This window comes from Hirundo rustica, chromosome 1 (assembly GCF_015227805.2).
Source record: "Hirundo rustica isolate bHirRus1 chromosome 1, bHirRus1.pri.v3, whole genome shotgun sequence".
Classification (NCBI taxonomy): Eukaryota; Metazoa; Chordata; class Aves; order Passeriformes; family Hirundinidae; genus Hirundo; species Hirundo rustica.
Genome location: NC_053450.1, coordinates 53739606 through 53766746, shown reverse-complemented (window position 1 = coordinate 53766746; position 27141 = coordinate 53739606). Strand labels below are relative to the sequence as shown.

Below are 27141 nucleotides of genomic sequence, written 5' to 3'. Positions count from 1 at the left end.
CATACCTCTACTGCCTCATCTCTTTTGAGTGTATCATAGTGGGGTATCAAAGTACATACTGAGGAGTTGTCCCGTGTTTGTCCCAGTAATGACCATGCCCTAACTGCTGGGAGGAATTGGCATGCCCCAGTGCCTGAGAAATTAATTCCAGGTTTATTTCAGGATTTTACCTCTTCATCCCCTCCCAGGCCAGTGAAGATGCCATGGTGACATGGCCAATATCCATAGAAGTGCCACCAACCAGCCAATTGGGTGGCTGTGGCCTATCCATTTTTTTCATCTTCCCACCCTTGATGTATGATTTATGTGGCCATTGTGAGCTAGTCAAAGTATAAATTTAGATTGTTACTGGGATCATTGTGCCTGTTTGCTTGAAGGTCAAAGACTTGCTTGTGATTGAGAGAAATTCCTTTGTGGAAAGCCAAACATCTCAATTGTTTCTCAGCAAATTATATTTAGAAAGAAATATTTTTACTGTAACTTCTGAGGAGAGAAATTATGACTTACTTTAAGTAAGTGTTTTTACTTTGTGAGTCAGAAATTACCAGACTTAAACTTTCAGGCCAATAAAAAATAATACAATAAATACTAGATCTCCTCTCATACTCTTAAGTGCCCTCCACTTGCTTTCATTAGTTACCACCACACAATATTCTAAACACAGTTTCAAAGCAAGCTAATACATTTTGTGTCCCTTCTCTCTCAAAGAGAAGATATTATATGCAAAGAGGGAGCTTCGCTTGCTTTAAAGAGGAGCAGTAAAAGCCTGACCCTCCAAGGACAGATAACAAAGTCAGTACTACGTCCTTTCTCCTCTTGCAGCATCTAAACTGGGAGCTGGGTTTCAAGAAACCTCAGTTTTGTAACTTCCATAGTGTTTTTGTGTTAGACAAAATTAGGCATACTTTAATACCAGAGTTGACTTTGGACTCTACAGAACACCCAAAGTAGTTCTTTACCCATTTTCATTGCTCCCCAAAGAGGAATGAGCACATACTTCATATCTATCTGTGGAGCTCTTCAGTTAGGAGTATTTGTCAGATAGCTTTGCTTATGGTACTGTTGTTACAGTGGTAAGGGAACAGAACACATCAGAAATCTTCCTTTTCTAAATCGCTAAGACAGTGTTTCAGAAAAGCCCAGTAATGAAAATGGCAGTATATAACTGAGCTATGGCTGCTCTCTTAATAAAAGAATCATATTGAATGAACATGAAAAATGAAGAATCTGTTACTTAGTCAACTGGTTATATCTAAGAAATTCTACAGCATGAGCATCCCATAATCATCTGATGCCACCTTTTTCACGTCTCTTGTTTGGAATTTTGGAAACTTGGATTTTGGGATTTTAGTGTGTAGCAATACATGTGAGTCAAGATAGAGGGCTTTGGGCATTGTCTGGGTCCTTCTTCTTCTTCTTCTTCTTCTTCTTCTTCTTCTTCTTCTTCTTCTTCTTCTTCTTCCTTCTTCCTTCTTCTTCGTGGGTTTGAGGGGTTTTCTGTAATTGGTTGATGGAGTCCACATTGCAGACTTCAAGTAGTTATTTATTGAGTTTAAAACAAAAATGTTTTAAGTGGCATTTCATAATTGGACAGGTTGTCCTTGAAAAGACGTGGGAGAGATAGAGAAGTACTCCATTTTACCTCATCTTCTAGCTTGCTAGTTAAAGGTCACAGCTCGTGAGTCTGTAAATACTGTAAATAGAGAAGAAATAATAAACAACCAAGTCCACATTTGAAGATATGTTTCCTGTGTCTTCATCCTGACCTCAGCAGAAGAAAAGAAATCAAAACTGTGACAATCTCTGTGTCATTCTGGCTTCTCTGACTAGATGCTGCTATATTGCAAATACAGAAATTTCATTAAAAACAATAACATAATATATCCATTTATTACATAAAAATTTTTGGGGGGGCCAAAGTATTTACCTGTTGTACACTGACTGAAGCTGTGAACCTGGGACATTGGGTAGGGTGTGAATTGACATACATATTTTTTTCAGCAGCTGTTTTGCAAGGGGTACCTCTCTTCAGCATAACTGAATAATTTCCTAATTGATGTGGAGTGGGCAGAAGTTCCCCAACCAATGAGTCATAGTTGAGATTCTTCTGTCCTGAGCTGACTGATGTATTTGGGTTGCCTTCAAGGCATTGAAACAGATTGCAATGCTTTGGATTTGAGCGTGCAGTTTTTCCAGAAAGGAGATACTTAGAAAAGCCTCAAATTTTTGTTTTTTGTTTTTTTTAAAAATTAAAATCTATGTATCTGATGCTTCCATCTATATAGTGTGTATATATGTGTGTGTGTATAGTAATATCTAATATAAAAGAACCCCCATAGTTGTATAAATGCTTGATATCTCAGTCTGGAACACAACTACCTCTTGGTTCAACATCTGTCTTGCAGAGTTTCAACATTTGTCTTGCAAAACTTAGGACTTGCAACCACAGGGAATACGTGGCTCTTTGTTTCAGCCTGCCCAGACTGACAGACGTGCCCAAAAATAATGGTGTATCTTATAAGTCAAAAATTGTCACACCAAGCATGAAGCTTCTTTTTCTACTGTTAGCAGCAGAATGTGAAAGTGGGAATTCTCTTCACACTGCAGGTCTTACATGAAATTCTGCAAGATAAATAAACTTTTAAGAGAATTATGGCCTACTATAAATACATTTTGTCTGCCTTTTAGGAGAAATGGAAGAAATATTATTTAGAATATTGCTGTCTCATCAGAACAATAGAAACATTCTATTTCTTAAGTCTCATGACATCGTGCATACTCGGTGCGGAGACTTTGGTCATTATAACTGCCTGAAGGTCTACTAAGCACACAATCATAAACATGTAGTTAGAAAGGACTTTTTAAAATCTTGTATAATTCTCCCTTCTACATAGAAGCAGAAAAAAAGTCCATGTAATTTTTCCCATCGTCTTTCACCCACTAGGTGGTTTATTCATAGAAAAGTAGTTGATTTTGCTTGTTTATTCCTGTCGACTTGCTTGTTTATTCCTGTGCTGCTCCTCTTTGTTCTTGCTCTTCCTACCAAGGAAGATTAATCCTCATAGCTAAAAATTAAAAAAAAAAAAGAGTGGTAATAAGGAATGTGAATCCTTATCTTTTGCTTTCTAGGTGGTGCCTTTCACGCCTTTGGGTAAACGTAATGCAATAGATCAACCACCTCAGCTGTAAATATTCTGTCCTGCTCTTGAAATCCTTTGGTTGCAATAAAGAACTACCTCGTCTCTGTCTGAGGAAACAAAGTGAAAAACTAGCTAAGATTAAGTTTAGGAAAGGTTTAATGTAAAAACTGGGATGATTAATGGTTTTGGAAGAATAGTGTATTTCTCTTTGTATTTCTGCTTTTATTTTGTATGCTACATTAGGTAAATTGCTCGAAAGTTTGTGAATTTATTGCATGTGATTAGAACACAGGAGGCAGCAAGCCTGGTTTTTGTAATACTGAACGTTTTGGCCTTGCTTAGTTAATTACTGGGAAAGTACAATTGTAATGGCTACTAAATCTGCTCTTTTTGGGTGGGATTTGATGACTGTTTAGAACTGGCTTAATGTTTCTAGGAGCAAGAATGTTGATAGTGGGATAGTGTGAGTTTGGCTTTTTACTTCTTTTTTATTTTCCTCCCTAGAACTTAAAATACAGGTGTAAAAAGTATATAGAGCCTGTGTATCCTAAGCCTCCCTAGAAGATCTGCAGCTGTTAAAATAGAAGTTACATAATGATTACTATGGGAATAATAAATCTGAAATGCAGCAAAGCAGTAGTGTAAAAGCAAAGCATTTGAAATTGGGTCAAGCTTTAGAAAACTCTTTTTCTCCTTCAGAAATTCTTAAGTTTGGATTCTTTAATTTCTTCCCTAAATCCCCAAACTTTTTAGAATTCCTGGGGTGTGGTTTTTATTTACAGGAATTTAAAGGCTGAAAAAAATCCCTGCTTTAAAATGAACAAGCAAAAATCCCTAAACTTTGTTGCTCAACTCAGGAATTGTAATTGTAAGGAACAGACTAAATTGCATGAGTGTTTTGATGAAATCATAAAAACTGGTAGCTAATATTTCAAGTGTAATTACAAACATGTCTCAAGACAGAACAGGTTTTAGTAGAAATATGACCAGATAGTTTTCTGCCTGTTGTGCTACAGTCCTCATTTGTCTTAAACCACTATCAGTGTATTTTAAGGGTTTGTCTTTACATTTACACTAAAAAGTTTTCAATGCAAATTTTGTTGAAGTCCCAAGGAACGCCTAGAAGACATATTCATCTAATACAACTAAAATATACCATATTATCAGTAAACGTAATATTTTAGAGGAAGAAAAGGGAGAAGAGGTAACCATTTTATGCTACAAAAATTGACATAAAGAACAGCAGAATAACACGTCTGTGATGAAGCCTCATCTTCTTGGGGTTGCAGAAATTAGGGTATTTTTTATTAACCACTTTTGGGTCATATGCAGAAACTCAATTTTCATCTGGACAAGTCAGAATATAATTTCTGCTTTTAACAAGTAATATTTTATGATGCTGGTACAATCTGGCTGTTCTGGTGGAAACATCTCATACATTCCATACTTACTGAGAGGAGAGGGTGACCTGGATTTTGCAATATGAATTTATGTATTTCAGAGAGTTGACTCTGTCAAACAGCAGCACTTCTGTGAGTCAATTAAAGTATTTTAATTGTACAGATGAGGAAAACCTTATCAAATTAGTCCGTACTAATCTTTTTGTTAAAGTATCTACCTAAATCAGGAATTCTGAATATACCAGAGTCTTCCTAGCTTTGTTTCTCTTTATATCTAGTTTATTTCTAGTTGCTGTCCTTCCAATATGATGTGGTGCCATCCCATCTTCCGTTGAAGTTGAATGTTTTCAAGTTGGTCTTCTCCCTTTGAGATCAAGAAGGATGTATTCATGTTTGATACTGAGCAGCAGGCAGCTGAATCACATGGGACAAAAAGAGTTACTGTGTCAGGAGTGGGTTCTGGATCTTACAGATTTTTAGTGTCTTTTAGTTCTTTGGTATATTTGGTCTTTCCAAAGACCAGATTATAATTTAGCACATAATTTAGTGTTTGGAGAATCTGCACAGTACATTGCTATCATCTGGATACTTAAAATACTAGTAGAAAAATATACAGGGATCAGCTGCTTATATTTGTTATTAAAAAAAGAAGGGAGAGTTTTTACAGGTAACTGTTGTCACACTATTTGATATAAACTATACTTTTAAGATTGTATAAATTATCAGTTTATAAATTATGAATTGTCATGCGTAAATTTTAAATTAGCTTGCCAGGAGAATTCTTTATTCTCTGTTAGCCAGCCCAAACACCAATCCCATAACTAGCTTTATTCCAAAATATCCATATATAAATATGTAATGACTTTTATATTTTCATTAAAATAACCCATAACAATAGCACCTATGCCATAAAAGAGATAATAATACTGCATGCATGTGCATGAATTTGTGCCCATAGCAAGATTCCATCTTAAGAAAAGATAAAACCTAATAAATATTGTCATATAAATAAAGCCTCTAAGACGTGGGTTTTAAGTGACAGGCTTTTTTTTTCTTTTAATCGTAAATGTGTGACAATTAATCACCATATTGCTAGGAAAAGGAAATTCCTCATTTCTGTATTTGCTGCTGTTGAGGTTGTGGCCATCAGTATGATTGCTTTAGGCAAACTGCTGCTTCCTTTGCAACTGCAACATGAAAATTTAAAGAGAAACGTTTGCTTAAAAATTTCCTAACAGAACCATTAGGTTGGAAGGGGCCTCAGTTCAGCTCTCAGTGCAAAGTTACTCAAGGTTTTTGTCTAGCTGGGTTTTAAAAACCTCCATGGGCAGTGGTCCCATTGCATCTCGGGATAGCCATTTCCAGGACTTCGTTGTCCTCCAGGTGTGGTGTGTTGTTGTTGTTTAATTATTATATCTAATCTGAACTTTTCCTGTTTCACTGCAATGAAGAGCCTGGCTCTGTCTTCTCCATGGCTGCTTTGCAGGTATCAGCAGACTGTGCTTCCCTCCCACAGCAAAATTTTCTCTTTTCCAGCCTTGAAGATGGCCAGGCCCATCTGCCTGTCCTCTAATGGCAAGTGCTCCGGTACCCAGCCATCTAAAGTAAAGGAAATAAAGACAGTTTCATGCAGGGGTTATTTTTCTTGTCTTTTTAATTCCTGGGGTTTTATGATTTTTAAGCATACTTTTCAAGAAATTGTGTTTTAAGGGATTGTCAAGCACTAAAGGACTAATTTAGAGCAGAGGCTGTGAGAGAAGCTTTGGAAAGGAACACCTCAGAACTTTGTGAAGTTGAACAGAAAGGAAACAGCTCATTCATAGCCAAATCCTAGTCTAAGGAACAAACTGCTTTGAAAGGTGGCCTTACAGAGACATAAGAACCTTATTATTATACAGATACAGGGTATTTTAATGATTAAAAGTGAGATCAGAATGAGGAGGTGTTTTAAGCTTTTGAACCACGTAGTATAATAGGCTGTCCCATATTATCTGATTATCTGTTGTAAGCAGGCATGTAGTTTTTGGGGTTTTTTTCTGTAGACTTTCTTGGGTGGCTTTGTCAAGATTTTGTTTAAATGAGCTCTGAGAAGTGGAGACATGAGATACATCAATAGTTTTGAATTAATGCTCATGGAAACACTATGTCGTGTTGTGAAAGCAGAATGTTTGAAAGGAACATATTCTGCAGAAAGCTCTGTGTGCTTTTATAAATGAAAGATCTCTATAATTCAATTTGCTGGCAGTTATTCTGATATTGTGTTCATCCTTTGTTTTGAATTCTTTAAACTGATAATGTTCAAGATGTTCTTGGGCTTTACTGTTTTTAATATAGAGGAAAAATAGTAGAGGTACTTAAGATACCAAAAATTCTTCTTTACATGAAAAATCCTTGGTGCTGCTTAAAAGTTAACCAAGCTTTTCTCCGATCCTTTATTTTTTTGAAAGCAAGGATGGAGAAAAAAATCCCTTTGTGGTGCTTTCTTTAACTTTCTTTCTTCCTGCTTGTAAAAATGGAGCTTTGTATTCTTGACCTTTCTGCCCTTGCAGGCACAGAGCAAAATTCCTGTGCTGCTGCTCAGTGTGGTGTTTACTAACAAACTCTCTCACTGAAAGCCTCCAAGAAATCCTCTTCGATGCTGTCTGTTTTGTAACATTAAGTTCAAGTGATAGTTTTTATCAGGCAGAATATTTGCATATACATATATATCCAAAATTACTTTCTCTTACTATCGTGCACTCTAATCTTAGAAAGTTCTGTAATATTTTAAATATTTTAAATAGCTCTGAATGGAAAAGGACATACCAAATCATCCCAGCCTTTTTTTCCTAGCAATTGCTGGAAAAAGTGTTTGAAGTGATGTTGAAATGGAATCCTGCAGAATATTTTGACCTGAATAGGTACACAGTAAAAAGTATGTGCAAAAAAATAAGCCATTCTGCTTTTATTATTTCAGCTTGCTGGTAATGCTTGTATTGACTGAAATGTGTATCCTTCTCCTCATGTATCTACAGAGAGGTGTTGAAGTTCATGTTCATCCATCTTATTAAGAGCTGATTTTAAAAAAAATTATGTCTCTTAAGTTCTTAGAAATAATCACTGCATTGTTCCCTGTATGACATCATTTGAAAGAGCAATAGAATATTAAAAGTTCATATATTAAAAGGCATTATGATGGTTCCTTTTAAAAAGCCAAACAAAAAAGGAAACACCAAGAACAGCAGTATATTAGATATTTTAGCTATGAACTCCCTCATTCTAAAGACCTGTGAATTGGCTAAGGGTTTCATTTCTAAAATGTAATTACTGTGTTCTAGGTGATTATTTTTTCCCAATTAATTTCATGTAATACCTTTGCAAGTCACATTTCATAAATGGAATTCTTTATGTTCAAACAATGGTTGAACTTACCATTTGCGTAATGAGGCTGTAATACACTTGTAAAGAAGACTTGCTATAATTAAGCATTAAAAAAGCTTAAGCTGATTTTCACAAGCTCTGTGCAACTGACCTAATGCTTGAAATTTGTAGGTGGTACTAGCAGTTGGTAGTCAAGAAAAGCCTGCCTCATTTCTTTAAGTGAATTCGTTCCAGTTTAAAGCAAGCTGCTATCAAATGGCGATGGTTCACATCTGATGCCTTGTACTGTTGGGGCTCTCAGCCCCTTCCACTTGACTGCGCCTTTGGCTGTAGTTAATGGTCTCGGTGAGCAGGACTGAAGCATGGTGCCTGCAGCTCACTGTTGCATGACCAGGAGGCCACATGAAGGGAGCAAATGCCAGCTCTGCTCTGTGGAAGGAGAGCTCAGTGCCATGCCCACGCCCGGTGCTGTGCTCGCTGCCGGTGGCATCCTGGGTGCGGCTCCAAATCGGGCTCCTGTGTGCAAAGCCCTGAACGGGCTCAGCCAGCCTTACCACAGAGGCTGCCTGTCTCCTCCGCAGTAGCTTCTCCCAAAGAAATCAGACTGCTGAAGTACACCTTTGGTCTTTACTTTGTGAAATACCCAGGCACTAAATGGAAGGTCTTCAGAAAAAGACAAACCTGTTTTATATCTGGTTTTGCTTTTTTTAAAACAATTATTCCCCTAACAGTTGCGGTGTAAAGATCCTTCTTGTAATAAGCTTCCAGAGTAAATAGAATGGGTTCAACTTTTAAAATAAGCACCTTAGCTTCAAAGCCAGAGGAGGGGATAGACAGGAAGGTGGTTTACTGCTGTGGGATGCTGTGTAGACTTGTGTGTGTCTGTGTGCATGTGCTCTCATACATGTGCATACCGTGTGGGCACAGTTGCAACATCTGTGAGGTGGGCTACGCACTCATGTATTTTAAATACCATTTTGAAGGCAGATCTTAGTGAGCTACTGTTTCTTCACGCACACTTTTAAGAAAGGAAAAGCTTATTAGGGATGTACATTCAGGAGTTCACGAACAGAGAATGCCCATAATTGACGGTGGTGGCTTTGCAAGAGCAGTTTGGTTCCTTTCAGTGTTTGCATCATCCTGCAGGTTTTCCCCAGGATTTTTACAAAGTCATCTTATGTTATAATTGCAGTATTCAAATCGAATTTCAAAGAAGGGTTTGCTCTGTCATGGGCTTTGCCATTATATTAATTACTGTAATTTAAAAAGGGTTTACAAGTGTACTTTCATAATATGCTTTCATTTTATTGTACAGATAATCTAATTTTAGGTGTCCCATTTTGAAAACCTAGAACCCAATTTTCAGAGTACTTAACACAATACAGCACTTGAAGTTCTGAGCATGCAGCTTTCACCGATTTCCTTCCATTTCAGCTCTGGTGGTTCTGTGGTTCTGTGCCTCTGTCGTTCTGACTTAAGTGGCTACTGAGGCTTATTGGAATGAGGGGTATAAAATCTAGGGATGAACTATACTAAGTATGTGCAGCAGGTCTCATGGATACTTGTAAAGGTCTGCTGAGACTAAATGGTAGAAGATTTTATTAAAGCTAAGAAAAGTCATTCCTGAAACCAGAGCCATGGACACCCAGGTGTGTTTTAAGCCAGTCTTCCAATCAGTGAAGACTGAAGTTTTACCAGGAAAAAGTTGCCTGAGCTTAGCACGGTACATCTTTGTTCTTCCCATTAGGGGATGAAACAGGGTGAAGAATGGGTTGAAAAGCACAGGGGTGAAGAAAAGACAGGCCATACACTTTTGAGTTGTTTGTGGGTAGAAATACCATGCTAAGGATAAACCCGTCCATGTGGAAGGCAGCAGCCTCATATTGGCTTAGGCTTGGGGTTGAAGCTTGCAGTTTTATAGGTATCTTTATAGTAATGCTTTGACAGAGGTCATTTTTATTAGCACCCAAACCATCCTTTCTTACTTCTGCTTTGCCAAAATAAAACCTATGATCTCATGCATGTAACAGTTGGGAAACAGCAAAATTAGTGTTGTCAGAATCATCACAATAGGAAATCTCTCCTGCTCATCTAAAAAGATTTTCATGTGTCATGACAAGACATTCTGCTGCCTGAAAATCCTAACCTTCATAACAACAATCTTACATCAGTTACTAGAAATACCCTTGCTGAATCCTGATCTGTGTATTCTTTTTAAAATAAAATAATAAAGTGTCCCGGCAGGGGGTTGCTTCATTGCCCCTTGCCTGGTTCATGCTGTGCCAAAGGCATAGATTACATATGTTTTTCTGTTTGGTTCTAATTAAATCTGTTCAGTGTCTAAAATTAAGAGTAGCAACAAGGGATTCAACAGACTATTTTCTGTCTTTAAAAATTTTAAGAAGCCCCCTTTTATTATTTCATTTTTCTGGGATTAGCTATGAAAAAGACATCTGCTATCTGAAACTAAAGTTAAACATCTAACAATGCCTCTGAGTTCGGAGACAGGAGAGGGAAGGAAAAAAAGACAGAGACAAGACTGTGTAACCAACACAAACTTTCTTTCTGTTTCGCTTTTGGAATAGGATACTTGGGAGACACTAAAGCTTTCTCTTCTCTTTAACTGCATTTATCTGAACTCCACCAGAGTTCAAGTTACAGCCAGCCCGAGATATCTGACCTTGACAGCCCGAAGCCCTGCAGAACAGGTGTAGACCACCTGAGATTGCATCTCACAGGCTGGGCATTGTGAAGTAACTACAGTAACTACTTGTAATGTAGATTTGTACATCAATGCTGCTTTGTGAGTCGTCCTCATTAGAAGCCTTTATAGGCTCTTGTAATGTAGATTTAGCCTGGCAAACTGTTCAAGGTGATGTTGACAAAGATGATCTGCTCAGAAGTTATCTCCCGTTTGGAATAAATGCTCATTTGAGGCGGGTCTCCTTGGTAAAGATCTGTGTGATAAGGTGGCTTAAAGTACTGCATCCACTTGTGTTCCCAGTGCCATTTGTTTTGGGGAACATGTATCACAATTAATGGCTGTATTTTCGGGTGCGTTTCACACAGGTTATCAGTTTTTGCTTGGCTTTTCGATCCTTTCTTTTCCCACAGAGGCTCAACAGTGCAGTTTCACATAGGCGTGAGTGCTTGTGTGAGGTGTAAGTTAGTCTTAAGCATTTTAAGCATCCTATTTCCCTGCAGTTCCCCTCCCCTTTCCCACCCCTGATTCTGATCCCTCAAAAGCTCCCCTACTCATTACCAGCTGTGCAGGTTTATTGAGGTGACACATTTCCTATGGGAAGCAAGTTGTCTCAGGTAAAACATACAGGACGTACAGGTAAAAATGTGGGCATTTTGTCTCGGTGGGATTTTAACCTATTGCAACATCTGTGGTATAAAGCAGAGAATTTTTGAAAAGCAGAGTGATCACTGTGAAATGACATTGAAAAATGCTATGTCATGTCCAGATTAATCTGATACTTGTTGTCGTGAAGCAAGTGCTTATTAATGTTTGAGTATTTTTGCCCCACTATTATATATCACATCATATTATATCATATCCTAACTAATGTGTTTTAATCAAGTGTGTCACTTAATAACTCTTTTCATATGCTTCCTTTCCTCCCTTTATAAGGCTATTAGTGTCATGGTTTCATTTTGCAGAGGACCAAGGGAAAACTTTGAGAATTTAACTGCAGTCCTTTTTTGGCTTTCCTTGAGAAGCTGCCATTCTCTCAGTTGCCAATTGAAAAGTGTTAAGTAATTTATCCTTGGGGGAGAAAGATGGACGAGATTTGGCAAGTTCAGAGGATGCAGAATCCCTCTGGCCTTCCCAAATCCCATTTTTTGAGGCACTAGGAGATGTAAGCACCTTCTGGTCATAGAAATGACCAAGCCATAGTGAATCTGTTCTCCTGCTTCGCTCCCATCTCACAGTCCCGACTTAGCAGAGAGGACATCCCTGATTGGCAAGCTGGGTACTACATAGGTGAAAAGAGTGTTAGAGGGGAATGGTGTGACTTGGGAGATTATAATTATGGTACCTTATTCACAGGATATTGTCATGTTGAGCATTTAACTATAGCTTCTTTGTGTCCATATTTCATTGTCTGTAGTCCCGTTGAAATTGGACTTGCAGTGAGAAACTTAGATGTCCGAAAAGAAGACAAATAGTGTGTTGAACAACGCATATATAAACTAATATGTGTATATAAATTCTGGTATTTATTTAAAAAAAAAAACCCAACACTTGTCATGAGTGTTAGACTACCCATGGCCTAGTCTATATAGGATTTTTTTTTTCATAAAGGATAAAGAAAAGTGGCTAGCAGGTGTAAGTTTGAACTGCAGTATCAGTGTACCTGTATTATTTCACCTTGTAATATTCAAAGCTCCAAATTATATTTTAGATCTGTTACATTATGATGGTTATTACATTCCCCTGGTAATTCTACACTGATGATAATTACTTGCAGTTTCACAATGTTGTAGCAACAAGAAAAAAATCTAAGCTGCCCAACTAAAACCACAGCTTTTTGTTACAGAATTTGGCCCAAGATAATGGTTACTGTTGTTATTCTTTCTGTACTGGCTTAATAATTTTCTGGTTATTTTACAACGTTTAAGTTGTGTTTTAGTCTTGCATTCAGGGGTATTTTTGACATTTCAGTATCAACTTAGTCTTTTGCATTAACAAATAGCATTTTGCAAGTCTTTAGAGCAACAAAGTTTGTGTTGAGGACCCAGTGTCCATGGAATACATACCTCAGTTACTTTATTTCATACTCAGTTACTTTATCTCTCTTCTGAGAGCCTCGGACTGAGTGTGCCATCAGCAAAATTAGTGCCTTAGGTTGGGTTTTGGATTTCGTCTTCTGCTTTAGCTTCATCCAAAAGGAGCCCCATTTGCACAGCACCAATGCTGCCAGAAGCTCTGGGAGGGATGATGGTGGGGGGTTCACTTCAAAAGTACTGTTCTGTGAGATCCCTAAGGGAGAAAGTCAGTAAAAAATCTGTTTTAGTAAGGTCAACAAAAGCCCATTTTGCTTGAAAAATGAAGTGCTGCATTACCCTCTAGCAATTGTGGGTGCTTTATCCAAGCTTGTGCTTCCTCACTTTAGCAACCCACAGTAAGCCTGAAAACATCACTCTGCTTGGTAGCACATTCATCACAAGATGGATGATGAATGCAAAACCAGGGTGGTTTCTATGCAGCTGCAATTTGTATGCAGTTGCTTCTTAGTTAGTGAGTTACAGAAGAGAACGATTTTTTCTTTTTCACAGATCCAGTGTATTTTTTAATGCTGTAGCCCAAAAATGTGACTGAGCAAGACGCATAAGAATGGGCCCTTGGTAACAAATATTGCAAAATTGGTAGCACACCTGGTGGGTCTGATAATCATCACAAGTTTTCTCTCCTAGGTTTAATGGCTGCTGTTCCTTAGAAAGCAGTAACAAATGATCTGTTGTGAATAGCTTAATGGTAACATTCAACCATCTTTAAAAAAATACAAAAACAAAAAAACAAACTCTTTGGAAAAGAATAAATTACTCCAATAGATAATTAACTGGAAATTTCATAGCAGGATGATGTATGTTTGGAGGAAGCATCTGTAAATCAGTCCAGAAAAATTAGCTGCAGTCAGATGACTAGAGAGATGTGGGCAAATATCACGTATGCTCTAAGAATATTAAAGTTTGCCTTCAGTTAAAAATTCCTCTGGAATTGTTACCATCTGTATCTGTGATGGCTGCTGGCAATTCTGCCTAACGCAGATTTCATCTAGTGTTCCCATAAGAGCAGCAACTACTGAAGTCTCTGCTCACTGGAGGAAGTTCCTCCCTGAGGCTGTGCTTTCTAGTGAGCAATAATCCACAGTTTGTGGTGTACCTTGTGCATAAGGGGAAAAAAATAGATTTTTTGGTAAAAGTTTCTAGGTCAGACACACAGTCCCACTGGTTGGTCAGTTCCAGGTGTTTTAGCTGGGAGATGTGTTTAAAATTATTATAAACATTATTCATTCCCATCTAAAAAGAGAGAGCTTTCTAGGACAGAAAAAAGCTTAATTTATTCTGGTAGAGCACTTTTATTGACTTAATTAGATAAAGAGCAGTGAGCAGGGAAGGTTATCTTTCTGGTCTGCTTGTTCCTTTGCACCTGGGCTTTGTTGGAATGTCACATATTACTCCATAAAAACACCTTTGAGTGTAATGGAAAAATCCTTAGAAACTTGATTTTAAGGGGGTTTATTTAATGCAGTTCAAAGAAAAATCTAAAGGAACACATTGTATTTGGAGTGTTTTACTCCACTTTGAAATTTCTTTAGCATTATTAGAATTAAGTCTTAGTTTAAAATACTATTGTGATTTGAGTTAGACATTCTTATTTTATAGTGCTTGGCTTTTGGGTGACTTGTTTCAATTTAATATCATATTTTTAAAAGAACCAAACTTTTTGAATTATCTTAACTATACAAAGCAAACCCTCCAACTTTTCCCTAGGTAGCTCAACCTGCCCATCCTAGCTATACCCATCATGACAAGTGTTTGGTAAAAATCATTGTTCATGGTTAAAAATGGAGTTTAGGGAAGAAAAAACATAGAAAAATTGTTAGAGTGCTGGCTTACACCGAGCATTTTATCAAAATGTATTAAGTAATTATGGCAAACAATCATGCAGTTACTCCTTGTCAAGGCTAATTTTAGCTCTTTCAGTTAAAGCAGACATTTCTTTCATGGGTAGGAGTAGATCTGAGGTTTCTGCTGTGCTATTGCTTTCTTTTGCCCTAAAGCCAGCATTGATGTCTGATAGCACAGGATGCATCTGTGCAAGCACAGAGTTGGGGTTTGGGTTTGTTGGGGTTTTTGGTTGGGCTTTTTTCCCTAATCTGGTCAAGGGGAACGTGACTTTTCCCAGCCAGGTCGGTTTTCTGAGCTGTCAGACCACACTGCAGCCCAAAGCCTGTGATGTTAGCAGGGAGGATGGCACCCACCCACTCCTCTGGTTTGGCGAGTGAGAGGTATTCCTTACGAGCAGCATCTTCTGGAATTGTGTCATTGCAGTTTGTCTGACGCGTTCTCGCAGTGCTGATCCTCCCCAAGGACTCCTCTCCCTTGGGAGGTGCTGCCTTTGACACACGTAACATTTACGTGGCGCTGCCTGTTTGGTGCAAATAATCCCTGCAAAGGGGTTAATGAAAAGAAAATAAAACCAGATTCTGCTGTCTCTCTCTGCTTCAGAATTCACGGATGTAAATTGTTCAGTGGCACTTGAAATACTGAATGTTTGAGTCCCTGGAGGTAGTTGAGTAGATGCTCTTTCAAACTGATTTAATTGAAGATCTTTCACTCCTTCAAGAGTATTGATGACTGTGCTCATTTAGTCAGAGAAATCTAGGCACGTGTTTGACATACAAAGATATTTTTCTTTTATTCTTAATTTCTTGGGAGGCTACAAAATAAGGGAACAAAAGGAAAATAATCTCTTTGCTTTTTTTATCAAATGGATATCTCTCCAATCTAAGGACATTACTTTTAAGTAACTTGTTTCTTGGCTGGGCAGGAATGTTTTTGCTGTTCCAAAACTGGGGTTCCTATGGAAGTCCGGCAGAATTTAATGTTTTATCTTTAGTGGACCTTCTGACTGTTACATTGTTGTTTGGTGGTTGGGTTTTTTGTGGTGCTGTGGGTTTTTGTTGTTTTGTTGTTGGGGATGTTTTTGTTTGGTTTTGTTTTTTATTCCCTCTAGGAAAATTTTTCCACTTGTTAGAGAACTGTCTGAAGAAACAACTGTTTTTTCATTTTGATTGGTCTAGGAATTGCCAGACAATTTCTGTTTGAGCTGTAATATGAACTGTCATGCTGTGTGTGTTAGAAAAGGTGTTCCCAAAAGGGTATGTGGATATGGTAGAGTTTGTAAAATGTTAAGATCTTGAAGGATATTTAAAATAATTAGGGATTCTTAATTAAATTAAGGAGCAAAATTTAAAGCCACAGTGTCAAAAATCATTAAAACCTTGCTCTTTTCCCCATTTCTTAAGCTTCAAGACACTAATTCTCTAGAGTGTAGCCTGGTAGGTATAATTACATTGGTGTAACAAGACAAAGGGATGATGCTGTCAGAATTTATTTCCTGTGAAGTTTAGAACAATCTGGTATTCTAACCTTAGTAACAGTTTTCTCTGGCTACCTGTGCTACTGACATTTAAATACACCACTCTTACATCTTGCTTTATATTCTCAAAGAAAAGCAGCTTTATGTGTTGCACTGCGCCCAGCTGATAAGCCTAACCATTAGCCTCAGGCATGTACTTTTCTTCATTTATCCTTCCTCTAGTTTATTGGGAACAAAAGTCATATGGAAAACTGGATGATTAGAAGCACTTCCAGCTGTGTTTAAGTCTATGTGCATGTCATGCAGAAATATAATTTAGACTTGCACAGCGCTTCTTATCCTAAGCTTTGAAAATGGGTCAATATCCTTGTATAGCAGGTGGTAAAATCGTTGTAGGAGAGGGGAAATGACCAGTGTGAGGTTTCTCAGGGAAGAGTGATGAGGAAAACCCCACAGGACAGACCTTCAGCCTCATACACTTCCTACATTTGAAACTAGCTCCACTACTATGGGAGAGGTAATGCCTATGCTTTGTGATGTGCTTAGGAAGGGCAGCGCAGTTTCTTTTGCTGGGGAGGTTCAGGATGTAAAGATGGGACTAAATTTAGGATTTGGAGTCTTTGGCTGTTTTGTGTCAAGAAAATTGTGGGGCAGTTGTATTCTGACTTTGAGGTGCTGTGACAACACTTAACCTGGACATTATAAACCCTTAATTTTAGCTTGTATTTTACCCCAAAAGGGTGATATTTTAAAAAAATCAGGAAACTCACCACAATATGAATTCCTTGACTTACTTTTTTGGGGTAGGGATCTTTTTTTTTGTCATTTAAAGGGTAATAATGTGGTTAGAAAGACAGGGTAATATTGCAGCATTATTTTAATTTCCAAAACATTAGAAGTACAAAGGGATTTATAATTCCTGTACAGCTGAGCTCAGCTCTGTTCTTTAGAAGCCAGTGAGGAAGCTTTGGGGAGCTTGCTGTGAATCCTTGATCCAGCTTGCTGTGAATCCTTGATCCAGGGGTGAATTGTGTGGGACTGCATTAGAGCTCCTATGGATGTGACAGGCCACTCTGTCCTGGTGTTCTCCCTTCCCCTTGCAACCATGTTACCTCGAATACACATCTTTACCTGCCTCTCTTTTCCTTGGGCTGAGCATAGGAGTGGCTTGTACAGAAACTTCAGCACATCCATTAACAAGGTGTCAGCACGGGAGAAACTCAGGATTGCCTCTTTTGGGCCTAAATTTATAAATCTTTCCAATTTCCCCAGCAGTGTAGAATGCATTGAATGGAGTAGATAAATTTATTATAGGTTGGTGGGGTTTTTTTTTAAGCTGTAAATCTATTTAGTTGATATGCATATAACTTTTTTTGGTGTGTGTTTTTGTTCCCAAGTACCTGTGTGTCTTACATAGGTGGAAGGGTCGGAATCAATCCCTCTCCACCAATCATTGGATATCGAGTAACTTGGCTGCCACCTGAGCAGCTAAATTAGTTATCTGGATAATATCTGTATTCTAGTCGAAGGTCAGGTGATGAGCATTGTAGAAAATCTGGATGTGTGATGGAGATTTCTGCAGCCGGCCAGTCAGGAATGCTTTGGTTTTGCTATAGTTTTTGGAGGTTAGTTTTACTGTTGTTTTGTTGTTGTTTTTCAATCTAAGCATAAAATCCATATCTTTTTTAAAAAAAGCTTAACACTTTTGACCTGTGACTGAAAGCAAATCTTTGTTATCATCACTGTACTGGAATACATAGTTATTGTCATTATTGGCAGAGAGCAGTAAAACAATGCTCAGCAATTTGTACTCCAGGAATATGGCTGTTCCATTAAGGATAATGAACTGTCACAGTTCAGCACTTTGACAGCTTTGACAGCTGGCAGGTGCTGGAATATCTTGTGCTAAGGTACTTCATGCCTGAGGTTATAAACTGTATGCTTTATGTATCAATAGCTTTAATCTGTGATAGAGGTATGTCTTCATATGTATTTCTTCTGTGGCGATTTCATTGTTCAGAAGGAGATAGAAACCTGTGAGTGACATTTCTTAGTGGATTCTCAGGGGTTTTGTGCCCCTAAGAGCAGGTGCTGAGCTTTCTGCTGAGTTTCAGCCACATGTTCTGTTGCTCTTTGGTGTAGGGTAAGTCAGCCTTCTATCCTGTGATTATATCTGAATTTCAGACCTGAAAAAAATAATGCCAAACTAATGTCTTTTTATAGGTAAATAATTTCTCAACAGTGCCTACTTGAGCTTTTTTGAACTATTTTAGCAAATACCAGTCTTTCCAATAAGGCCATTACGAGAACTTGAAGGTAATTTTGCAGTAGCTCCCCTCGCTTGTTACTCAAATATTTTATGTTTGCTTAGGCATTTGGTTTTGGACAAGTATTTGAGAGATGCAAATGCATGTGTCCGATGTTGCTTTTTATGGGGAAGAGGGCATGGAAGAATATGCATAAAATCAGGAGCTTTGCAGAGGCCTTGTCAGCCTGAAGTAATATTTTGCATGACATACTCAGAGATCATACGTAACCTAAATAATTAATGTGTTCATCCCTTTAGTAATTCCTTGGACTGTCTTGATGATCTATGTGAAAATTTACATGCTTCATAATCAAGGCATGTCCTTATGTCAGGATGATGTTTCCTTACACATATGACTAGCAAAAAACTCTCAAGAAGAGTCTTACATTTTTTCCTTTTTGGTCGCAGGCTGTATGTGTGAATTCCTCTCAGTTTCCTTAGGAAAGAAGCCTGGGTATGGCTCATGACCGTCCACAAGACAGTGGAGGTAGCTGTGCATGGTTTGTCTTAGGTGGCCGTGTGATAAATGCAGCATCCCATAGGCATCTTTGAGTTTTTCCTTCGGCACGGATGGAAAGGACAACCTCCTGAAGAGTGGTTGTGTGACTTGCCATGAACATGCAGTACCTCCAGGACAAGCAGTGTTAGACTGGTATTGCTTTGTGGGGGGTTCATGAATACTCCGGTCTCTAGAAAGAAGCAGCACGTACCAACCTTCTTTTGTGGCACATCACTTTGAAAAGGCCCTGTTGAGTGGTTACATTTGGGTTTCTTTCTTGACATTTGATTTTATGCTTGGAATCTTGGAATTAAGACAATTTACTAACAAGAAAAGTCTGTTAGGAGGCAGAAAGACATGTTTTTTCAGGAATGGAAGAAGATGGGTTTGTGGAAATCTAAAGTCAAACCAGAAGAGTTGTCACGTTCCCCACTCTGTTTAAACTTGTTCAGGTGCTTCATCCGTCTCTGTGAGGTTCTTCAGCTGTGAAACGCTTGAAATGCGGGCATAGCCCTGACAAATATGGTGAAACCAGCCTTAGAGTCTGTTGTGAGCTGCTGCTGGAAAGCTTCTAAGATGTACATGGAAATGTAAAATTTTAACAAATCAAGAATTTGTATTTAAAAGAATAGCTTTCATTGTCCTGATATTTTGGTTGGCTTTTGTAGTTGTTAATTTTAGCAAAAATAGGTGTGAGAAAGTTCTTCACTCAGAGGAGAACAAATGGTTTATACTGCAGCAGGTGTTTACTCACTTTAATTTTTGGATTAATTAAATGGGAGCCAAGCCTATAGCAGGCAGCTGTAATGGTTGACATAACAGCCATGGGGAAGGCTGAAAAATTCATGCAAACTGATTCTTCGAGTAGAGTAGCTGAACTGTGTAGATGTTTTGAATAAAAGTGGCATTGATTTTGCATTGCTTCATGACTACTGTAAATTGAACTGAATCAAAGCTCCAGCAAGCTCTTTATTATCTATCTTCTGTATCTTGTCTGACAGACCATAGGCAGGTGTGCCATGTCAGCCAAACTTAAACCAGTTGCACACGAATTCTCAGGATCAGAGCTACTGAATTAGTCTTGCTCTCCTTTGTACCAGTTTTCCTTGAGCTGCTTATTTCTCTCCCTCACTGCAAAATCTTGGGCTGCACTTAATCTGATACTCTCATATAATCTAGATAAAGCTTTATTCAAAAAAGGCTAATGTGACAAATGGTAATTTCTGTCCACTACACAATTTGAACTCACTGGTGATTCCGTGGTCTTATTATGTTTTTGGAAGTCAGCTGAAATCTTTGTCCCTTCTGTTTCCTCACCTGATTGCTTTCTATTTCTATAAAAAATGATATATATATGTTTAGCTATGTTTTATCAATTTTTTTTTTTTTAAAAGACAACAGAACTAGAATAGAACTTTGTGACATGATTGGATTTTCTGTCTTTAACTTAGGATAAAAATATATTCTCCTTATTTAAATGGCATCAGGATAACACAACCTGTATTTGAAACCTAATATGAATAGAGATGTATTTTAGAACTTTCTAATGACTTTCACCATCTAGGTTACTTAATTATTGCATCTAATTCTTTTACTGAAGCTTCAGCCATTGCTGCAGTCTCCACAGGTAAATTAGAGAACTTAATTTTATTTTTTCCCTAGGTATCAATTGTTACTATGGTGAAATTCCTTCCAGTTGAAGAAAATCTGTAGTAACAGAGTAATGATTTGTCATGATCTTGAGGATTATGATGTCTGAGCAAAAGCTAGAAGAAGATTGACAGTTTTGTTTCAGTGTTTAAAATTAAACACTGCAGATAAAATGTAAATTGAGACTGATACATTAGGAAAAATTTCTGCTTTCATTTATGCTAATAAATTATAGTTCTCCTGAGATAATATCTACAGTGCAGTTTTAACAACTAAAAACCACATTTGTAATAATTAAAACCTTTGAATAAATTGAAGACTTGTATTACACTTGATCCTTAATAAACTTTCAGTTACATTAGTGCTACGCTCATAGAGGCAACTGTGTCCAACATTTGACTGCTTCAATTTTCACATACTCACCTTGAGGGGAATAAACCAAAACAACAACAACAAAAATCTAGCTTCTCCTTTGGAAGTTTTAGGCTTGTTCTGTGTCTTTGATCAGAAGTTCTTGCACTGAATCTCTTTAACACACGCCTGAATAGTACAAAGAATTCAGTAAGTAGGTTTATCTGCCCACTTAGTGCATTCGATGACTTGGGATATAAAACCATTTTGAAAAAGATCTCTGAATATGGTAGAGAAATTTTCCTGACTCTGAATGTATCTAAACCAGACTGAATTTCATTAAAAAGATTTATTTAATTTCTTCTCATATTTATTTTCTATTAGACCTGACATACTCTGATTTTCTTTTTCTTTGCTTTCATTATTGCTTTGACTTAAAAAGCAAGGCTTATTATATTGCAGAAAGCAGTACCTTGTTATTTCAGTAGCAAACTAACATCACCTAGAAGTTAAATTAATCTGTATCTTATGTCTATATTCTTTGGAAATGAATGATTCATTTGATTCGTTGGAAGTAATCCAAATCCTTGCTGCTTTCCTGGAAGCACTTGGAAGTTTTTTCACCGTTCTCATTTGACAGTCCATTGCACGTTGCTCTAATTTAGTGAAGGTCATATTTAAATTTAGCAGTGTCCCCCACCATTAAAACCTGGGTAATGCTACCCCATTTCCACTTGGGAATGCTCTGGTGAAAACTACATTAATGTGCCCGTGGTGTGCAGTGACAGCAGCGCACCTCTCCTGGTGTCCTATTTAGACGTGTTCTTCCATGAAGTGCTCCTGGGAGTTATGCAAGGCACCTCAGGATGAGCTAAATAACAAAAAAAAAAAGTACCTGGGGTTATCCTAACCCCTGTATTTGTTCGCCTTTCCTAAGAGCCTGGGCTTTTTCAGTTCCAGAATTGAATGCTGAAGAAACAATGAATTACTTTGTTACAAATGGAAATGAGACCCAGAGCAAAAGCTTTTGACCTCTTTCATGTAGCTCGAGAAGAACAAGTTTGTTTTACATAACATTTTAACATGCCAGTCCTCTGGACCATATTACAGAAACAGCACAAAACCTCATGTGTGTTTGTCTTGTAATATGTCATAGAAAATAAGATACCTTGACTTCAAGGGTGTCTGTGTCTATGTTTTTACCACGTGTTACGGTGTCAGAAGCATCGTGTGGAGCTCCTTGCAGGCTAATTTAAAGTCAGTATCCGGACAGGTTAGTCTTTACAGATTGACTAAGTGCTGCCTGATACCATGGGTGATGGCAGAGTTGGTGATGGAGAGGGCCAGCCCTGAATTCTCAGCACTCTTACCGTGAGGCAGGATGGTTCTCCTTCAGTAAGTGTGTTAGAGATCTGGGTAAAATATGGAAGCACTTAAAAATAATTAGTGTACTGCACATTTTTAATAAAAAATCAGTAGAATTCTTAAAAGTACAGTAGTAATGCAAATAGTGTTGTGGCTGGTGGCCATATCTGAGGTCCCTGTGGGAAAGTTCAAAGTTAACTCACTTTAGAAGCTGGAGCTTTACAGCATCTTTAATCCAGATTTAGGGAAGCAAAACCTGAGTGGCTTTTGGACAAAGGGAGAACTTTAGGGAGGGACAGGCATTTGAGCTGAAAAGCAGTCCTTTGCTGCTGTAAGTACAAGCCTGTCCTTAGGCTTTGTTTGTTTAAAAATTGAGGCAGGCCTAGGAAGGGGATGAAGCTCAGACACTGCCCCACTGTGTGGCTGTGAGATGGGGATTCCGCCTGTTCCCATCTACGTTTCAGCAAGAATCAGGGAGGTGTGTATGTCGAGGGGAAAAAAGGTGTTTTCTCAAAGTGAAGAGCTTCCAATAATTGCACTTTTACAAGGAGCAAACCTCTGGTTCCTGTACAAAGGCTGTATATTTGAAGAGTTCAAGAATGTTAGGTCAGCAGAGTTCATTGGAAGAGCATAATTTGGGGCATATAAAAACCCTAAAACACTGATGAACCCCTGTCCAAGAGGCATGCCTTAATATGTTGGAGGAAGGTGTATGGAATGGGAAGTTCTGGGCAGTGTTTGTGTATGAAAAGAATCTGAATAACTGGGGGTTTGTTTCTGCCACGTGTGTAAGAGGAATGTGTGGATATTGTTTTACATTGTTTTTAAAGTCAGAGTGTTCCAGCAGCTTTATCACAATCCATTATAAAAACACCGTATGAGTCCAGAATGGTGTAGAAACTGCAGGAATGCTCATGGTGGGACAAAACTGTGCTTTCACTAATGATTTCAGCACAGCAAAGTACAACTTCAGTCTGTGGGAAATGTTTCTGTGTTGGGATTTTTTTTGGTCTGAAGCCATGACTTTCAAAAGAACTTGATGAGAAGGCGTAAAACTTAATAATGCAGACTTCCATGTTTATTTTTTAAGTTTATTTATCCACTAATTGATTTCCAGAGGTCAGGTCCTTTGCTGAAATTTAAATCAATCAGGAACAAATGTGTTCAAAGAATTCAAAGTGCAGGTCTTTATTTTTTTTTACCTGAGTTGAGCAGCATTGCTTATTATTAGTGATGACACTTATTTCAGTGTTATGCAGTTGTTTTGGGGTGTCAGTGTGCAACTTTGTGGTTTAAAAAAGCTTTTCGAGGTACATTCTTACCCTTGCTTTTCTTAATAAATCTCTGTTTTCACATGTAATTGAAAATTATATTAGTACTTGTCACTTGTTAGGTACCAGAAGTTTTATTTTGTGCTAACTTGGCCAACAGTAGTGTTTAGAACATGTGATTTCATTGTAAATAATTGATGCTTAAAAAAAAATTTAAAGTGACTGTCCCTGATTATCCAACTCAAACCCCCCTCTGATTTATCAGTTAATCCATTCAGCTGTGGAAAGCTTTTCCATTTTTTTGTCTGTATTTGATTTGTATTACAGGCAAAGTGACAGCACTCATGCGGTGAAGCAGCAATCAGTTGACTTGTGTATTCTACTTCTAGTCATATAGACCTAAAAGTTTTAGTTGCATGAAGTTGCATTAGTAGCTTTATCCGTGGGAAGAAGTGTTGACAGTTCTGTGCCTTTTGTTTGATATTCGTATGGCAGTTGTGGGGTTTACAGGATCCTTGGTAAACTAATCCTACTGAAAGCGCTGAACGTCTTCAGCTTCAATGTGAGTCCAAGTTACTTGGTTGAGTTGTTTGCTGCTTTGTCCTTCAGCAAGAAGAATCTGTGATACAGACCATGAGTTTTATATTTTATCACCATGTTTTATCACATCTTCTAAATAAGGACCTGAGAGACTGAAGTACAGCTCTGAGCTGGTGCTGTTTCAGGTTTTCCTCTTGTGTCAGCTTTGCATGTATTATGAAATCTGTTCATAGTGCATAAAAACGCACAAACCATATTGCTCAGCTGCAAAAACCCCACTGCTGATACATCAAAGAAAGCAGCAGCTGTCATCCAGTTTTAGCCACGGTGCTTTTGAATGCCTTAATCCTCTTCCCAAACAGAAGAAGGCAGAGAGAGTGCGCTTTCTTTATCCACCCCCTCTTCTATTTTTTTGAGGTTTTGGTAGCAAAATCCAGAAGCTGTGTTCAGCAGCCATTACGGCATGGCACAAGACATCGTTTTCTTTGCATCTGGTCTGGACATTTCAGTCTTCATGAATGCTAAGACCTTTCAAATATACTTTTAATTAAAAGTTAGAAATTGCTCACTTTGTGTTTATTCCCAGTGCTCAAAGTATCAACATGATTATTCAGTTATACTTCATTTTCATTTCTGTTTCCTTCAAACTGGTATTCTTTGTTCCCTTTCAGTTGCTGAAGGGGTGTATGTTGGGATTGTACTCAATCCCAACATACCTGAGTTACAGGAAACACATCTATGTCTATTAATGCCTTTGGAATTAATATATTTTACTTTGTGTTACTTCCACATTTTCACATTATGCTTTTTTTAACAATACAAGTTTTACAAGACAGTTACTACAAAATAGCTTCCCTAAGAAGTGAGCAAGATATGCTACAAATATAAATTTAATCTTTTAGAGCTGTTTTTAAGGTCTGTATGGTGTCCCGTCTCCAAAGTGGGTCATGGCCGAAGTCAGGGGAAGGGTATGAGAACAGAGCAAGAAAGTGGTGATGCTTCCCTGACATACTTTCCTGTCTCAACAGCACTTCCCAAGTCAGAAGCTGTTCTTTGAACTGAGAAAACACATACAGGTTTTTCTTCTTCACTAATCTGCCTAATCACTTTCCCCAACTGCATTTTTTAATAAATACGTATAAACGTATTTCAAGGGAATAGCATGTGCAAAATTTCTACATTGAACCAAGTTACCAAAATGGTTGGAAATAAATTATAAAAGAATGTGGTTTACATATTGGGTTTTAAATTTGGTTTTTGTTTATTAGCCGCTGTCTTGCAAAGGGAAATTGCACTGCAAAGTAATCCCAGCAGAGGAATGAAGTACACAAGTATAAAGCTGTCAGACTACATCAGTCATTAAATCATCTGTCTAGATAAACTAATGGGAAACGATTCTAAGTCTTTGCTAACCTCCAGCCTCTCAGAGCAAAAATACATTGTTGTGCTGAAATAAGTAAGCAGCTAGAGTAAAATTTAATGTTTTAAGAATCCCTTTGTGTTGTCCTATTTACCCAAACAGAATTTCAAAACACTGCAGTAAAAAGTGTGTCGACTAGGATCGTACTGAAAGGCAGGTTAGAGAAAATGGCATTTGATGACAAGGTTTGGTATATTTAGAAATGCTCCTGTTATTAAAGTTGCTGCTGTGCCAACTACTCCTACACTGGAGTATGCTAATTTGTGTGACATGCTATCTATCCCAACACACAAGGAAGATCAGAGATTACATGCGGTAACTCCAGTCCTACTTCTGTTGTCAGACAAGGATCTTCCAGCAGTGACATTACCTTCTTGTGGTTTACTATTGCAATCCCATTTCCTCTTCCCTCTTCATTAATACTCATTTTCAAATTCCTCAGTTTGAAATGCCATCTATTTACATCTTTAAAATTCCAGAAGTTTCAGTATTGCTCATAAGGAAAGTAATTAATGCCAAGAGAGAAAATGTTCATTTAGCATTGTGGAGCAGATGTTCATGACAATCTTTTTGTAGCTCACACTGAATAAGAGGTCATTGGTTTGCTTTGCTCTTGACAGGGCACAAATAAGAAGCCTCAGTTCAATGCAAAATGGAGGCACTACCTCATCTCTATGGAATACAGTTGTTGGTAGTTTCAGTGGCGTTTGTGTGTCTCCACAGCTGTGCAACAGGCAGAGGAGTTTTTGTGGGCTGCTGTCCCAGTGCTCAGTGAGTAATACTGGGACATCCACAGCTGTGTCCAGACAGCTCTCAGGTCCATGAAGAGACACAAACTGAAGGGCAGTTTCCAAGTGTCATTAAGCTGTGGGAGGAAGAAGGCATCTCATGTTAGTTTATTCCTTCTTTTAATTTCTTCCTACCTACCCCACACAAAAAGGTCATGTGTGTGCAATGTCTTACAAAGTAGAGTAATGTTACTTTGAGGTTTGCAATATCAGAGGGAAAAAGGGAAAATAACCTTAAAAAGTCCTGCTTTGTTTTTAAATGATCAATTTTTATTTCAAATATTGAAACAAGAAGGCTGTAGGTGTGTGGTATGATCTGCTCTTGCTTGTTCTGTGCTGTATTACTCAAGTGCTTACTCAAGTGCTACTATAGATACTACCAGATCATTTTTCTCTTTGATTTTGATGTTTATTGCCCTCTCAGTTGCTGGGTTTGTTACACAAACCAGAAAATGTTGCTCCTCACTTGACCTATTCATTCATGTAAATGGCATTAATATATATTTCCTTTTTGTTTTTACAGGTTATTGAATCACTAGGGATTATTATATATAAAGCCCTGGACTATGGTTTGAAGGAAAATGAAGAGCGGGAATTAAGTCCTCCGCTGGAGCAGCTTATTGACTACATGACTAATGCCACAGAAACAGATGGGAGTAGGGATGAAGGATATGATGCTCTGGATGAAGGAGTGGAGGATGACGATGATGAAGAGGAAGTTGAGGCCATTCACTCCTATAAAGATGTCATGAAGGTACAGTAATGGGCAGTTTATATGGTAGCTCTGTCAGTGAGAAAATCAACTCTGTTTTCTGTGTTGTTATTCTGTGTGATACTGGCTGTGTAATTTTCTGATTTCCCTGGTCCTTTTATATGGTTTACTTATGAAAATGACACGCAGTGTTATTTCAAGTTTGACAGCAGGCAACAGAA

At 37.9% G+C, this 27141-nt stretch overlaps 1 protein-coding gene across 3 annotated transcripts in view; it reads left to right on the top strand.

Moving 5' to 3' along the window:
* Nucleotides 1-27141, top strand: part of SPIRE1 (spire type actin nucleation factor 1) — a 127649-nt gene that overhangs the window by 28473 nt on the left and 72035 nt on the right. For all 3 annotated transcript variants that reach the window (XM_058421452.1, XM_040071962.2, XM_058421443.1), the window contains exon 3: nt 26732-26962. In XM_058421452.1, the coding sequence (XP_058277435.1) occupies nt 26732-26962 (231 nt within the window). The remainder of the gene's footprint in view (nt 1-26731; nt 26963-27141) is intronic.